Source organism: Trachurus japonicus, chromosome 19, assembly GCF_045865225.1.
Source record: "Trachurus japonicus isolate A0001 chromosome 19, Traja_1.0".
In the NCBI taxonomy this organism is placed as follows: domain Eukaryota; kingdom Metazoa; phylum Chordata; class Actinopteri; order Carangiformes; family Carangidae; genus Trachurus; species Trachurus japonicus.
Window position 1 is genome coordinate 6,376,565 of NC_140925.1, and position 14,855 is coordinate 6,391,419.

Below are 14,855 nucleotides of genomic sequence, written 5' to 3' on the forward strand. Positions count from 1 at the left end.
AGGCCGTTTTGTTGTGTTTTTTGTTATTTTTCTGTTTTATTTGATAGAAAATTGATAATTTGGGATCTGACGAAACAAGAACTGAAAAATTAATCAATTTTTTCCCTCAACTTTGTTATATTTAATAATCTGTGTGTGTATTGTTTTTTATATTGAATATCGTGTTTGTTATTGTTTCAGCAAATGTTTAAACTGCGCAAATGCTTGTTTTTCATTTCATCTGCTTCAAAAAGGAATAAAATAAAATACATCTGTGTATAATGTCACAGTTAATTTAATATTTTTACATAAAACGGGTCTGTCTTTTTGTCATCGACTCTTTTTCATATGAACCAGTTCACAATGCGCTCTTACACAAACACTCATGAGGCTTTTATCTAATCTAATTGAAAACTCATTAAGAGCTGAAACTATTCAAGGTATTAATTAATCTACAGTCAAAAAAAGTTATCTTTTAAATACAAAATAAAAGTCTCTGCTCCTAATTTTTAGACAGATTATGTTTTACTCATCAAAATATACTTTGATTTTGAATTGTTCAGACAAATCAAGTGTTGTTTTGATATTTCATTCTATTAAAACTAACCAAGACGCTGAAGACGCACATGATGATGCACACGGGCGAGTTGTCGCACCGCTGCCGCGTCTGCGACAAGAAGTTCTACAAGAGCGGCGCGCTGAAGATCCACATGCGGTCGCACACGGGCGAGAAGCCGTACGTGTGCAGCGTGTGCGGGAAGAGCTTCACGGCCAACAGCTCGCTCAGCAAACACATGGGCATCCACGACGGGGAGCGGGCGCAGCGCTGCCGGGTGTGTGGCCAGGGCTTCCAGAGGAAAGACCACCTGAAGAGACACGTGCAGTGTCACAGGCTCGAGTCCGCACAGCTGACCAGTTTGTGATTTCTTGTTTAAAGGGACAGTTCAACATTTATAAATGTTTTTTATTTTATTTTTTTCAGGCCCGAAACAGTGAGACAAAGAAACTTTTTGTTGTGTTTTTTGTTATTTTTCTGTTTTATTTGATAGAAAATTGATAATTTGGGATCTGACGAAACAAGAACTGAAAAATTAATCAATTTTTTTCCTCAACTTTGTTATATTTAATAATCTGTGTGTGTATTGTTTTTTATATTGAATATCGTGTTTCTGTTATTGTTTCAGCAAATGTTTAAACTGCGCAAATGCTTGTTTTTCATTTCATCTGCTTCAAAAAGGAATAAAATAAAATACATCTGTGTATAATGTCACAGTTAATTTAATATTTTTACATAAAACGGGTCTGTCTTTTTGTCATCGACTCTTTTTAATATGAACCAGTTCACAATGAGCTGTTACACAAACACTCATGAGGCTTTTATCTAATCTAATTGAAAACTCATTAAGAGCTGAAGCTATTCAAGTTATTAATTAATCTACAGTCAAAAAAAGTTATTTTTTAAAAACAAAAATACAAAATAAAAGTCTCTGCTCCTAATTTTTAGACAGATTATGTTTTACTCATCAAAATATACTTTGATTTTGAATTGTTCAGACAAATCAAGTGTTTTGATATTTCATTCTATTAAAACTAACCAAGAAATGAATCAATAATGAAACTATTTGCCAGTCGCAGCTTTAAACCTTCACAAACTTCCATCATGTTGTTCATCTGCACTTTGTGTTGTTGTTTGAGCTATAATAAAAAACACCCAGAGATACAATCTGCTTTTGTTTCTATGAGGTATAGTTACAGATGTGGAAACAGCTGCAGAAACACTTCATGTTCTAGTTTGGAAAACAGACACCTGCTGAACATTAGTACAGTATGTGTACTAAAGCTTTACAAGAGCATCTTCAGTGTGTTTGACTTGAATCGTTACAACATCAAAGTCCAAACCTCTGACTTTAAGGTCGATTTATGGACTCAAGACGGAGGATGAAACTAAAATCCACTCAACTTTTCTGGACGTGAAAACTGTGAAGCTGTGAAACACCAGACCGGACTCAGAGACGTTCAGTTTAAACACAATTTATTTTTCTGCTTAAATAATTACTTGGATCATCCAGTGTAGGCTATGTTGGTTCGTCATACATGTTGGTACCAGATTTTTATTATCAACAATGGATGCTCGGGGTGGTTTGGTATGAAAAAAGACGCAATGGAAAAACAAACAAACAAACAGATTTACACAGGAACAGAACATCTGATTTTTAACATGTGATCGATGATCAGTGATCAATACTGTGATTCATTGTTGTGACTTGTTTTGTTTTAGTAAAAATGACCAGATTTGGGTGATGGATGGATGGGTGGGGTCGAGGGGCTAAAAATGAGATCCTCTGTTCTCATGTAATCACAACCAAATTAAATAAAGATAAAAAATCATCATCAAACCTTCAAAATAAAAGCCCCCCCTTTTGTAAAACCACAGCAGAACTAAAAGTCGTATCTTACACTTGAAAGATGGGCGACAGATAGACTGGTTTTATTTCATGTCACACACACACACGCGCGCACACATTTATATGGTGGGGGGGGGTTGGCTGCTAGCAGTTTGGAGTTAATGTATTAATAGTGTCAGTCTGCGTGTTACATTCAGGGACACTTGGTTCGGCCCCTGACGCGACAAAAATAAATGAATCTGGCCACTTGAGTGTGGAGTGTGTGATCTGTAGAAAAACAGAAAAAGAGATAAAAACGGTAACAGACGACAGGAGTTTGTGTAGTTGTGAGTGTTGCACACAGACAGACAGACAACAGACAGACGGACCATCATCAGACCCTCTCTAATTGGATTACAGTGCTTCTGGATTAGGAGAAACAAAACCAAAAACAAAAAAGAAAAGAAAAGAAAAAAGCGTTAATAAAATAAAGTGACGTCACATGCAGCAAAGTATCAGATGTCCCACAGACGGACAGGAAGTAGCTGTTTTGGCTTTCAAAGAAACGTCCTCTGTTTAAAATCAAGCAGTTGTTGTCGTCGTTGTTTTGTTGTAGTTTATCTTTTCTTTTCTTTTTTTAAATCTCCATTCGCGTTACAGTCGTTTTTGTTCCTTTGTATAATTCAGTGAGGAAGAAAGAGCTCGTCAGGTGTCGATCGGTGTCGACATCCGTACAAACGCAGCGACTCTGCAAAGCTTCAACTCAAATCAGTGCATAAACAATCTGTGAAGCTACTGATTTTTTTTTTTTTTAAAGATTTTTATACAATGTCATTTATATACAACAAAAACAAAAACAAAACAAAAAAAATCACCCATTTACTATATTATTTCATTTTTTAAAAAAGAACCACATGGTACAAGCCCAGTACTGTGGGTCCAGGAGGAAAAAATAGACCATATAAGGCGAGTGTCTGAGAGATTGAATCACAAGTTTCCTTTTCTGTCAGCAGTTTGCTTTTTTTTCTTCTTATTTTTATTTTTATTTTTTAAAGTTTATTTATTTTTTTTAGTTATTCCGTGTCAGCCAACGTCTGGTCTTTGGTGGCAGACGCCGCTCCAGCTCTCACGTCCATGCGTGTCCCTCCGTGTTGTTGTTTTTCCTGACAGTGAGTGAGTTTTGGTGACATGCTCATGCGAAATCAAAGAAAAGTAACTTGTTGTTGTTGTTGTTGTTGCGTCGTCTTTGCTGAAAACCATGCGTTGTTAAAGTGAAAGCTTCAGACACGTTTTGGCTTTGATTGACGAGGCTTCTTCGTTTTCAGGTGGATGGGTCGGGGGGCTCCAGTTTGTTTCTCCTCCTCCTCCCAGGGTGTGGATGTGGTGTCGCAGGTGGACGTCAGGTGGACCTGGACAAAATGTGGAGACGTCACAGATTAATGTTGATGTGCTGATTGGATCTCAGTCCAAATATCTGAAGATTATTTTAATTTAATTTCAAACGAATACATTTTTAAACTGAGGGAACTAAAACTTTGGCTATTCTCTGACATTTTCATTAGTGAACGATCAATAATAATCGACAGATTTTCATCTTCTTGGTGAGAACTGGATGAGAAACCGGTTCAATCTCAAACTACAGCAGCTGTGATTCGTTCTGCAGATTCTTCTAATTAAATTTAAGACTCTTAACGAGCTTGTTTAACTACACTGTAAATCATCAGAATAAAACCAGACCGGATAATGAGGTGGTTAAATGTATTGGTATTTAAATCACATTTTCGTCAGCTTCTAACTCCACAGTAATAGTAGTCACTAATCTATTTGTTGATTAGTAACTATTTTATTAATTGATTGTTCTTTCAGCTGACAGTTGGACTCCAGTGAAGGACATTTCAGTGGGACGTTTCACTGTTTCCCAGTGTTGCTGTGGATTAACAGAGGAAATAGACAGATGGATTCATAAAATAAAAGTCTGACAAATTGATTTAAGAGTTGTATGAATTTTACACTAAGTCAGAAATCTGGAAGAACTTCTTGTTAACTTTTTCCAAGAAGATACTCTGTTATCTTAGCTTAGCTTGAGTCCAAACAAAGTGGGATTTGCATATGTCTCTGGTTTCTGTGCTAAGCTAAGCTAACAGGAAGAGATTCATCTTCATCAAACAAAGAAAACAATTCAACTAATCTCCCAGAGTATAAAACTGTTATTAAATATATTAAACATAATAATCATCATAATCATGATGTGTTTGTCTTCTCACCAGGTTCAGCTCAGAGCTCCTCTGTTACGACTGACTCTTCTTCCCTTGTTTCTTGTCTCCAGGCTGCAGGTTCGTCCACAGACATTAAAAAAAACAAAGAGGTGTAAACGTTAGTGTGTTTCATCACTTAAATCCGACTGAGTTCGTGTTAATGAAGCAGAAGAGTTGAGCTCAGCTACTGAACGTCGACAGATCACAGACAACATGCTGCAAGAGACGAGTCAGAGGAGGAAAACAAATCATTTTCAGATACAAATCACACGTGCTGCATCGTTACAGGTTAAAAGAGAGAAAGAGGAGCAATTTATTGTGTCTATATTAGTCCAAACACTTGTGTTATTAGTCGTTCTTAGGCCCAATCGACGAGCTGTGACGACACAAAGGAAACACAACAAATACACTGCAAACCACAACCTCTGTTTCAGCTCCATAGAGGAGATTTAATCTAAGGAGCCTTAAATGTGAATAAAATGACCAAAGCTGGTTCTTAAACTCTCAGATGATGTGAGAGAAAATGAGAAACATGTTGGTGTTTAGTTTGTCCACACACACGAGCTAATGTTGCTAACAGCTGCACATTAGTGAGTTCACATCCGGCCTCATGCAGGTGAAGGCGACCGGCTGCTTCTAACTCCAACCTCCTGTTTCCCTCTCTGGGCTTCCTCTCCAGACTTGTGGCCCCCCTGTCGGCGCTTCCCTCTCCTCTTGCCCTTCCCCCCTGTGGCTCCTCCTCCTCCTCCTCCTGATGAAGGAGCAGCATCTGCTACACCACCACCAGCACCACCAGCAGCAGCAGCACCACCACCAGCAGCTCCTTCTTCTGCAAGAATTTCGCCTTCACTTTCCCTCCTCTCCTCAGAGTTGTACACTCGGCGCACAACCTTTCTGATCACCTGTTGGGAGGCAGAAGCACGTGAGGGGGGAGGAGGAGGAGGAGGAAGTGGAGGATGCAGAAATAAAGAAAAGAAAGATGGGGAGGGTACATGGATGTGTGTGTAGGTGCATGATGTTGGAGAAGAATTTGAATCTCCTATGCCCCTCTCTGAGATGCAGCTGCTGCTACAGACAGTTATTTATCTGCCCTGCTCTTCCTCCCAGGAACACACCAAGGCCATGTTCCCTCCTTTTGCATCCTAAATCTCACTCTTTGGTGGTTTCCACACACAGCTGCAGACCTAGGTGATAACATGTTGTGTTGTTGCTTTCCTATCATCTTATGCGCTCCGGTTCATCCAGTACTCCCATTAAGCTGACCTGCTCTAACCCTTTCCTGTATATGGTCCAGCCTGCAAACTTGAAGCTCCCAGGTCTTTCTTTAGCTCCATTTCCATGTTTTTTCCTTGTTCCATGTTATAAACTGTTTTCTTGTCTGTATACAACATCTATTGCACGTCTGTCCATCCTCACCCTGAGGTTTCTCCTGTTTTTTATGTTTCTTGGGAGTTTTTCCTCATTTGATTTGAAGGGTGTGTAAAAGCCCTTTGATACAAACTGTTGGGCTATACACATAACCTTGCCTTGCCTATAGCCAATAGGATGTTAAAGCAACACTATGTAGTTTAAAGAACACGGGTAGCCTAAATATTGGACCGGTGTTGTAGAATTTCACAACTCTGTGCTGGATTTTGTTCAACACAAAGCTCAAGCCTGGTCTCCCCGCTCCTCTCACCCACACATGATGTACAGGGACACTTCTCGCTTTTTAACAATGTTGATCATATGTCCTGTCTTGTTTTGTGAGAACCTGTCCAGTTTTGATAAGCAAAGCGGCCTTCAAGATAGTGGAGGCATGCAAACAGCTTTGAGAGGTTAAGTTTTGAAAACCTTGTAACGTAAGAGATAACGGGGCTGTTGCTAGGCAGTATGACGTGTCTTATGAGTACTCTGCAATCTGCTTAAAAACTGATGACTTTCTCTGTCCAGGGAGCTGCTCTCTCATGACTCTGTTGTGGGAGACTCTGTGCACAACTTGATATAAAGACAATGACTTCAAGAACCTGAGCATAATGACTTTTTTTCACCCACACTTTCCTCCGGCACCGGCCCATCAACAAATTCACATACTGTAACCATCATCATTAACCGATTTTTTACCACTTGAATGGTCGAAAAACTAGGCTACATATTGTTACTTTAACACATCTCCCCTCGCAGTCTCTGTCCACTTTTCCAGTATAAGAATCTGAACTTGTGCTCTGGCCCCTTGACTCTTCTGTTGTTCTTTTTGATCGATCAAGCCCTAATAAGCTTCCTCAGTATAACGCATCCAGACTTCCTGTGCTTTTTCTTCTTCCTGCAACACCTCAGAGTTTCTCCCTAACATATGAGATTCATGTGCTCATATATATGTATGGTGGCAGGTATCCATCTGAAATATGACTGTGTAAGTGTGTGTGTGTGTGTGTGTGTGCAGGGCCGTTGTATAGGGGAGAAAGGTGATGATAATTCTAGGGGCCCAGCGCCCAGTGGGGCCCATAAAAAACCCCAGTAGTCTAATCTTTGTATGACTGATTTATTCTGCGTAAGACCCTGACTATAGTACAACATCTTTCCAAGAATATTTGTCTTATTTCTTGTCCAAATGTCTCATTTCTAGTCAAAACTAATCTCTTTCCACTTAAAATAAGACTCATTACCTAAAAATTAACTTGTTTTTAGATCATTTTCACTTAAATTCACAATAAATAGAAAAATCTGCCAGTGAAAGTAAGTTTTTTGTGCTTGTAAAAAGGAAGAAAAACTTGCTCCACTATCAGATTTTTTTCTACTTATTCCAAGTGAAAATCTGCTTGAAAGAAGTAAAAAGTGTCTAAAAACAAGCTACTTTTAATATGATGTGTCTTATTTTAAGTATAATGAGATTTGTTTTGACTAGAAATGACATTTTGACTAGAAATGAGACAAATATTCTTGCTAAGATACTTGAGTTTTTGCAGTGTAATGCTGCATTAGCATCAAAACAAAGAAGGCTAAATAAAAAACGATAATACATACGTAGTCTAAGAAAAAAAAAGGAAAAGTTAGGGGGAGGGGCCCACTTTAGTATTCTTTAAGGGGGCCCAGAATTCCTAGCAACGGCCCTGTGTGTGTGTGTGTGTGTGTGTGTGTGTGTGTGTGTGTGTGTGTGGATCGGGATGTGACAGGTGATTAGTAGAGGGTGAGGACAGTTACTTTTCTGGTGACCAGATTCCCGTCTTCGTCTGTGAACTGCTCCTCCGTCACAGACTCTCCAGGAATGTTTTTGGCCTCCTCTCCCTGAGGGAAGGGTTGAATAAAAATAAAAAATAAAAGAAATGAAGGGATGGGACGAAGGGATGGGGGGTAAAGGGAAAGGTTTCTAATGTATAATGGTTATTAAGAAGGCAGACATCAGCCTCAGTCAAAGGCTTAATTTCATTTTTCTCCTTTCTCCTTCTTTATGCTGATGTTTTTAAAGCAGTAAATATTCATCATCCATCCAGTCCGTGACAGCTGACTCAAACTTGTTCATATCATTTTGCAACCTTGACTTGAAAATGCAGAATAAGAGACAGACGTCAGAAAACTGTTTCATCATCACCGTCATCAAAAAAGAAAAATCAAGAACATCGACAAAAAAAGCTTCAAACCTGATGACGTTCACACCTGTGTCGTGCACAAGAGAGAATTTAAAACCCACACATCATCACACTCAGGTCTGAGGCTGCATTTATACAGAGACTGATCAAGGAAAAGTTGTTTTGTAAGTTACATATTAAATATTCAGTCTCAGGACACAAAGACAAATGACCTGCTGAGAGAATAAAACACCTGTTGTGTCCATCAGTTGGACATACAGTATGTCTGCTCCTGTACAGATGCAGCCTCGGATTCAAACTGTTCAGCAGCAGCAACGACGTCACATCCAAAAACAGCACGGCAGCGGATGTAGTGGCTCAAACCAACAAGCAGTGAGTAGCACTTCACGCTACGGCCGAGCTAAACATCCACACACACACACACACACACACTCACACACACACACTCACACACACACACTCACACACACACACACACACACACACACACACACACACACACACACACACACACACACACACACACACACACACACACACACACACACACACACACACACACACACACACACACACACACACACACACTCTCCTGTGAAACTATAGTTGGGTTTCCGTCCACTTGTGGAAAATCTCATGAAGCTGACGGTAGAAAATGTGTATTAATATGTGTTTCCATCCTCCATGTGTGAGTGTTATTCTACCTGTAGCTGTTTATGGTATTGAGTATGCAGCTGAGTGTTATTCTACCTAAGTGTTGAATGAGTTGAGTCCTGTCTCTTGGTACAGTGTATTGGCCAATGTGATTGGTTTGTATGTCTAATCTATGTAATGTGTGCTGTTTTGATTGCTTTTTTAAAGCATACATTGCATGGATTAATGGCAAATCTATGCTGTTTTAATTGCTTTTTTTATTATTATCAATATTTCCATTTGGTGAAGGGTCTGCCGATGAAAATTAGCCCTCAGCTAATTCGGGCACATTTACTTTCTATTCAGAAATGTTGATTAATGTGCACTGTCCCTTTTTAAAAATAAAGAATTTGAAATTTGAATGTGACAATAAATCATCACAGAAGAAGAAAACCAGGTGAAAACATGGCAGCTCAGTTTGTTTATGTCTAAACTTCAGGATTTATAAACTAAAGAATAAAGAGTGAGTGTAAAAACAATTTTTTGATAATCTGACTCTTAAATTTTCATGTTTTTTTTAAACTCAATGTTACGTTTATTCCTCTGTCACAGTGTCTCATTCTTACAAACACACTCCCATGTTATGATACACAACACAACACACACATCCACATCTGCACAGAAGCACACTCTCAGACCTTCTCCCCATGAAACACACTAATACTGTCGAACACACTCAGGCAACTGTTGTCGAGCTCGGATGCCAGTTCACTGCACACTGCCTGCAGCCCACCACACACACACACACACACACACACACACGGACTCACACACACCTTCAGTATGACCCGTCTGCGGTACACCCTGGTGGTGACAGTGGTCTCCTCGTCAGAGCCGGACTCGTCAGCTCTGACTCGGCCCTGACGGACGTTAATGAATCATTTTGTTAACTTGTTGTTTTGTGTTTGTCTATGTGTTATTGCACTTTATTTTGTACAGCACCTTGTGAGTGTTTGTGTCTGGGAAAGGTGCTTTATAAATAAACTTTCCTCTTCTTCTTAATGAACCCAGTGTGTTTGTGAGTGTGAGTTTGACATGTTTTCACCACAGAAATGACTCGAGATTCACAGAAACTGGGAGAAAGAAAACAGAATTTAAAGGGATAGTTCAACATTTTGGAAAATTGGCCCATTGCCATAATAGCTGTAGTCATAGCAGTAGGTTCGTTACCTTTATTTGTCGGTGCAAGCTATTTTTAGAACGGCGGAGCAGAGCCGTGAGCTGCTCAGAGCTACGCTACGGAGGCTCATGGGATTTCTTGGTTTCCCTCATCAAACTCATCAAATACACAATTCAACAACTCCAAAACACTCTGGTGGACAAGTTGTGACCTGCACATTCACCACGCTATGAGATAATAACAGAACGTTACCACACAGAGTTGTTTTAGAGGTAAATTCATGCAAAACCGCTGATGCACGTTGCCTTCAGGGACAGTTTTTCAGCAAGCAGTCTCTGTATTTACCTCTAAAACAACTCTGTCTGGTAACCTTTCGTTATTAGTTGTTGGATTGTGTATTTGATGAGTTTGATGAGGGAAACCAAGAAATCCCATGAGCCTCCATACCGTGGCTCTGAGCAGCTTGCGGTTCTGCTCCGCCGTTCTAAAAATAGCTTGCACCGACAATTAAAGGTAACAAACCCACTTCTATGACTATAGCAATGGGCCAATTTGCCAAAATGTTGAACTATCCCTTTAAACCCTCGAATGTCTCTGGATAAGTCACCACCACAAACTTCTCACCTGGACTTTGTGCTGGGACCTGTCTCCTCCGTCCTCCCATCCTCGGCTTGGTCCCGCTGTGCTGCTGTCCTCCTGAGATCCCTTCCTCTTCTTCTCCTTCCCGTTCCTGGCGGCGTCACTCTGACCTCCGTTCTGTGCGTCGGTCTGAGCCGCCGGCGGCCGCTGCTGTTCCCGGGAATCAGCCGGACTCTCCGGGCTGGAGGAGGGAGCAGAAACACACACAGTGAAGAGGAGGAGGAGGAGGAGGAGGAGAAGAAGTTGTGAAACACTGGGAGACAGGACGTCATTATTTTTTTATTTTTTTATTATTTATTTGTTTATTTCGGGCATGTCAACTAAATCATCATCATCACACTTCATCTTAGTTCAAATAATACAATACACAACATGGCCGAAAGGGAAAGCGGGAGAAGCAAAAGCTTATCTAGTCCCGCCCCCAGAGATGGACAGAGTACTCGACCCCAGTACTTGAGTAAGAGTATAAAAGTACTTGCTTCTAAAGGTACTTAAGTATCCAAAAGTACATGCTTTTAAATTTACTTTAAGTAAAAGTAAGAGTAAGAGTAAATGTCTTATTTTTCACATCAATGAATTACTATAAATTTTTCTACATGAATTTAAGGAGCTTTTAACTCTTGTTTAGTAACTCTGGTTTCTCTTTGAAACCAGCTGCACTGATGTGCTGCCTTTAGGGGTTAGGGTTTCCTTCTTTGACAAACGCAGCTTGTGTCCAATAGGATTTTAGAAAAAAAAAGAGTAGACCTGAAAGTAACGAGTACTTTTCAGCCTTCCTAGAAATTAACTCGAGTAAAAGTAAAAATATTTGTCTTGGAAATGTATTCAAGTAAGAGTAATAAGTACCAAATAAATCTAATACTCAAGTGACGTACAAATCCTCTGGATATGTACTTAAGTACAGTACTCAAGTAAATGTACTCCGTTACTGTCCACCACTGGCCGCCCCCATTACCCACAGAATAAAATCTTTATCATAATCTTATCGTTATCAGATCCTACCTTCCCTCCGCGACGCCGTGCAGCAACGACGACGACGACGACTCTGCGATGATCGCGTCCGACATCTCGCCTCTCCAACCTGGAACTGAACACACGTCCTTTTCTGCTTGCCGTACTTGCTCGAGGATGGCATTCACCCTCTCCTCCGTCATCTCCTCGTCCTCCAAGCCTCCCTCCAGCTGTATGTCCTCCAGCAGACTCTGCAGCCGCTCCTGCGTCATCTCCTCATCCTCTTCTTCCTCTTCCTCTTCTCCTTCCTGCTTCCCGTTTCCTTGAGGAACTTCCGCGGCTGCGTCCTCCTCCGTTTGTTTTCCCTCCGCTGCTGCTTCCACATCTTCTGCTTTTCCCGGTTTCTCCACCGCTCTCCTGTCGTTTTCCGGCCTCTCGTAAGAAACCAGCTCTTCCTCTTCCACCACCATTTGTCCTCCAGTGGTCAGGGTCAGGGTCGTGTCTTCTGCCTTGACGATGGTGGGCCCCGTGGCGACCGTTGCCGGGGCGACCGTTACCGGGTCGCTGCTGCTGGTGCTGGTGGTGGTCTGAGTGAGGGAGAGGTCGCTAGGTCTAGTGAGCGTGGTCTTGCTAGGGGAGTCTAAGCTAGCCTCGCCCTCGCTAAAGAAGTCGTCTTTGCGCAGCGGGGTGGGGGGCTGGTAGTTCAGCTCTGTGGGGGTCTGCAGCTCCAGATCTATATTGTGGTATCCTGGGTGGATGGCAGGAGTAGAGGAGGATTAGAGGGTAAGGGGATCGAAGAGGAAGGAGAGGAAAGGAAAAAGAGGGGGGGTAATGGAGGGGGGGAGGAGGAGGAGAGGTAGAGTGGTGGAGGTGATGAAATGAGAAACACTTGTAACATCTAAAGGCAGCGTCTGGCTCAACGGTCACACAGGAGGAAGTCAAAGTTTAAAGCTGCAGTGACTGGTTTGGCCACTGGGGGGCAGCAGAGAAGAGCAACAAACCATCACTTTATGCAGCTGTTGAAGGGAAGTAGGTAATAAACATCTGTCTATTTACACATCCTGCAACATTTTCAATGATTAGGAGTCAGAGTGTCCACTTTGTAAATGTATTTTTAATTGTAACTTTCATTTTAGATCTGTTTTTCTCTACTAAATTTAATTATGTGGCTCTTTTGGAGTTGTTGGATTGTGTATTTGATGAGTTTGATGAGGGAAACCAAGAAATCCCATTAGCCTCTGTAGCGTAGCTCTGAGCAGCTCGTGGCTCTGCTCCGCTGTTCTAAAAATAGCTTGCACCGACAATTAAAGGTAACAAACCTACTCCTAAAACTATAGGGATTATGGCAATGGGCCAATCTGCCAAAATGTTGAACTATCCCTTTAAGAGCTTAATGCTCCACTGTGTCCATGATTGTGTTTACTTCTTGTTTATTCCTGATAGAAATGTGGATTGTCAATGGTTTTTCATCTGCCTCATGTTGAGATAATGTGGCTAAAAAGCTGATCTCAGACCTGTAGAGTGCAGACGAACTACAGGGTTTGGTGATGCTTCTCACATCTGTAATAGACATCAACAGCTAGATGAAGTTAGTGACCAGCTGGTGAATATTTAGGAGCTGGGTGAGACCAAAACAGAGCAACAAGAAGGTGGATGTTGAACTTGATTCCATCATTAAAATCAATGCTAAAGTTGTTGGATGAGTGAATAAGCAGCTGTTTTCTAACTCATTAACCAGGCTTTAACTTTACAGCTTATTCTGCTGCCTCTCAAATCACTTAATACTGATTACAGCTTCAAGTTTCCAACTTAACATGTTTTTACTCAAACACGCGTTGTGTGACTGCTGAAGCAGCTCTGCAAGAGGAGACACATGAACAGATCACAAAGAGATGGAAACAGAGAAATTAAAAAGTACCAAAGGCAGAAGAATATTAAAAAAATGTGAGACAGAAACTTCACATAAATATATATTTATAGGCTACGTATAAAATCTACAATGAACAGTCAGTCACTGTAATGTCGCTGGAGGAACTGTGTTTAAGTGGCACTTAAATCAGAGAAGCCTTTTTGTTAAAGCACTTAACTTCAGACCCACAGAGTCAAAACCAGAGCTACTGATTTTGTGAAGTTAACGAGGAGGGTGTTTGGAGTGGGGGGGGGGGGGGTCTTCATTATAGCACTTTAAAACAAGCTCATCAGCTCAGTTGATTGTTGCAGTTAATGAGCCAAAGCCTGAGCTGAGTCCAGGTAGGTTAGTTAGTTGTGTTGATTGAAACAAAAAGGCAAAAAGAAGAAGGAGGAGAAGAGCAGAGCGACAAACAGGCGTCTAGATGTAAAGTTCAGGGACCGAACGATCCCGCCTGAAGTGACGGGGGACACCGGGGGGAAGGGGCGAGGGAGGAGGGGAAGAGGAGGGGGGGAGGGGGAGTGACGGGGGAGAAAGAGAGCGGAGGTGATCTAAGGGAGGAGAGGAGGAGGAAGGAGAAAGAGTGGAGTTGGAGGATGAAGGGGAGGAAGAGGGTGAAGGTGTCGAAGTGGGAGGAAGCTGAGGAGGAGATGTTAAAGAGGGAGAGGGGGGAGGAGAGGGAAAATAGAAAGGGGGAGAAAGTGAAAGAGGAAGAGGAGGAGGTGGAGGAAAAGAGGGAGATGATGGAGAAGAAGAGGGAAGAAGGGGAGACGGTTTGATGGATTTAGGGGACGCAGAGCGAGGAGGTGGGAGAAGGACGAGAGGAGCGATGGAGGAGGAGAAGGAGGAGGAGGACGGAGGGGGCGAGGAGAGACAGAGGGGGGAGGGAGGAAAACAACGGGGGAAGGAGAAGAAGGTGGAGAAGCTGAGAGGACTTCGAGGGGAGGAGGGAAGAGGAGGGGAGTAAGGCAGAGAGAAGAAGTGGGGGAGGACGGGAGCGAGGGGGAGGAGGTAAACGGGAGGAGTGGACGGGGGAGACGGGAAGTTGAAGACGGAGGAGGGAGACGGGACAGCGGGGGGGGAGGGGAGGGACAGAGCAGTGATGTGGCTGAAAAAAAGAGGAGGAGAGGAGGAGGAGAAGGAGGAGAAGGAGGAGATGGAGGCGAGGCAGGGAGGGGTGAGAGGGTGAGACGTTTGGGGACACAGAGGGAAGGTGGGAGATCTGAGGAGCTTTGGAGCTATTTCAATCATCACAAGAAAAACAAACAAACAGAGAACGACAACAATCAGACAAGACTTGAATGAAAAGACAAACAGAGCAGTTAAACAAACAAACAAACAAACAAACAAACGGATGAA

General features: G+C 41.9%; 1 protein-coding gene across 1 annotated transcript in view; it reads right to left on the reverse strand.

Moving 5' to 3' along the window:
* Nucleotides 1–3,381: 3,381 nt before the first annotated feature.
* Nucleotides 3,382–14,855, reverse strand: part of LOC146967258 (ankyrin-3-like) — a 167,762-nt gene continuing 156,288 nt past the window's right edge. The window contains exons 43-49 of the mRNA XM_085762401.1: nt 11,639–12,335; nt 10,622–10,817; nt 9,654–9,737; nt 7,799–7,882; nt 5,266–5,520; nt 4,628–4,690; nt 3,382–3,772 (exon numbers count right to left, since the gene is read on the reverse strand). Coding sequence (XP_085618527.1) covers nt 4,652–4,690; nt 5,266–5,520; nt 7,799–7,882; nt 9,654–9,737; nt 10,622–10,817; nt 11,639–12,335 — 1,355 coding nt within the window. The 3' untranslated portion in view covers nt 3,382–3,772; nt 4,628–4,651. The remainder of the gene's footprint in view (nt 3,773–4,627; nt 4,691–5,265; nt 5,521–7,798; nt 7,883–9,653; nt 9,738–10,621; nt 10,818–11,638; nt 12,336–14,855) is intronic.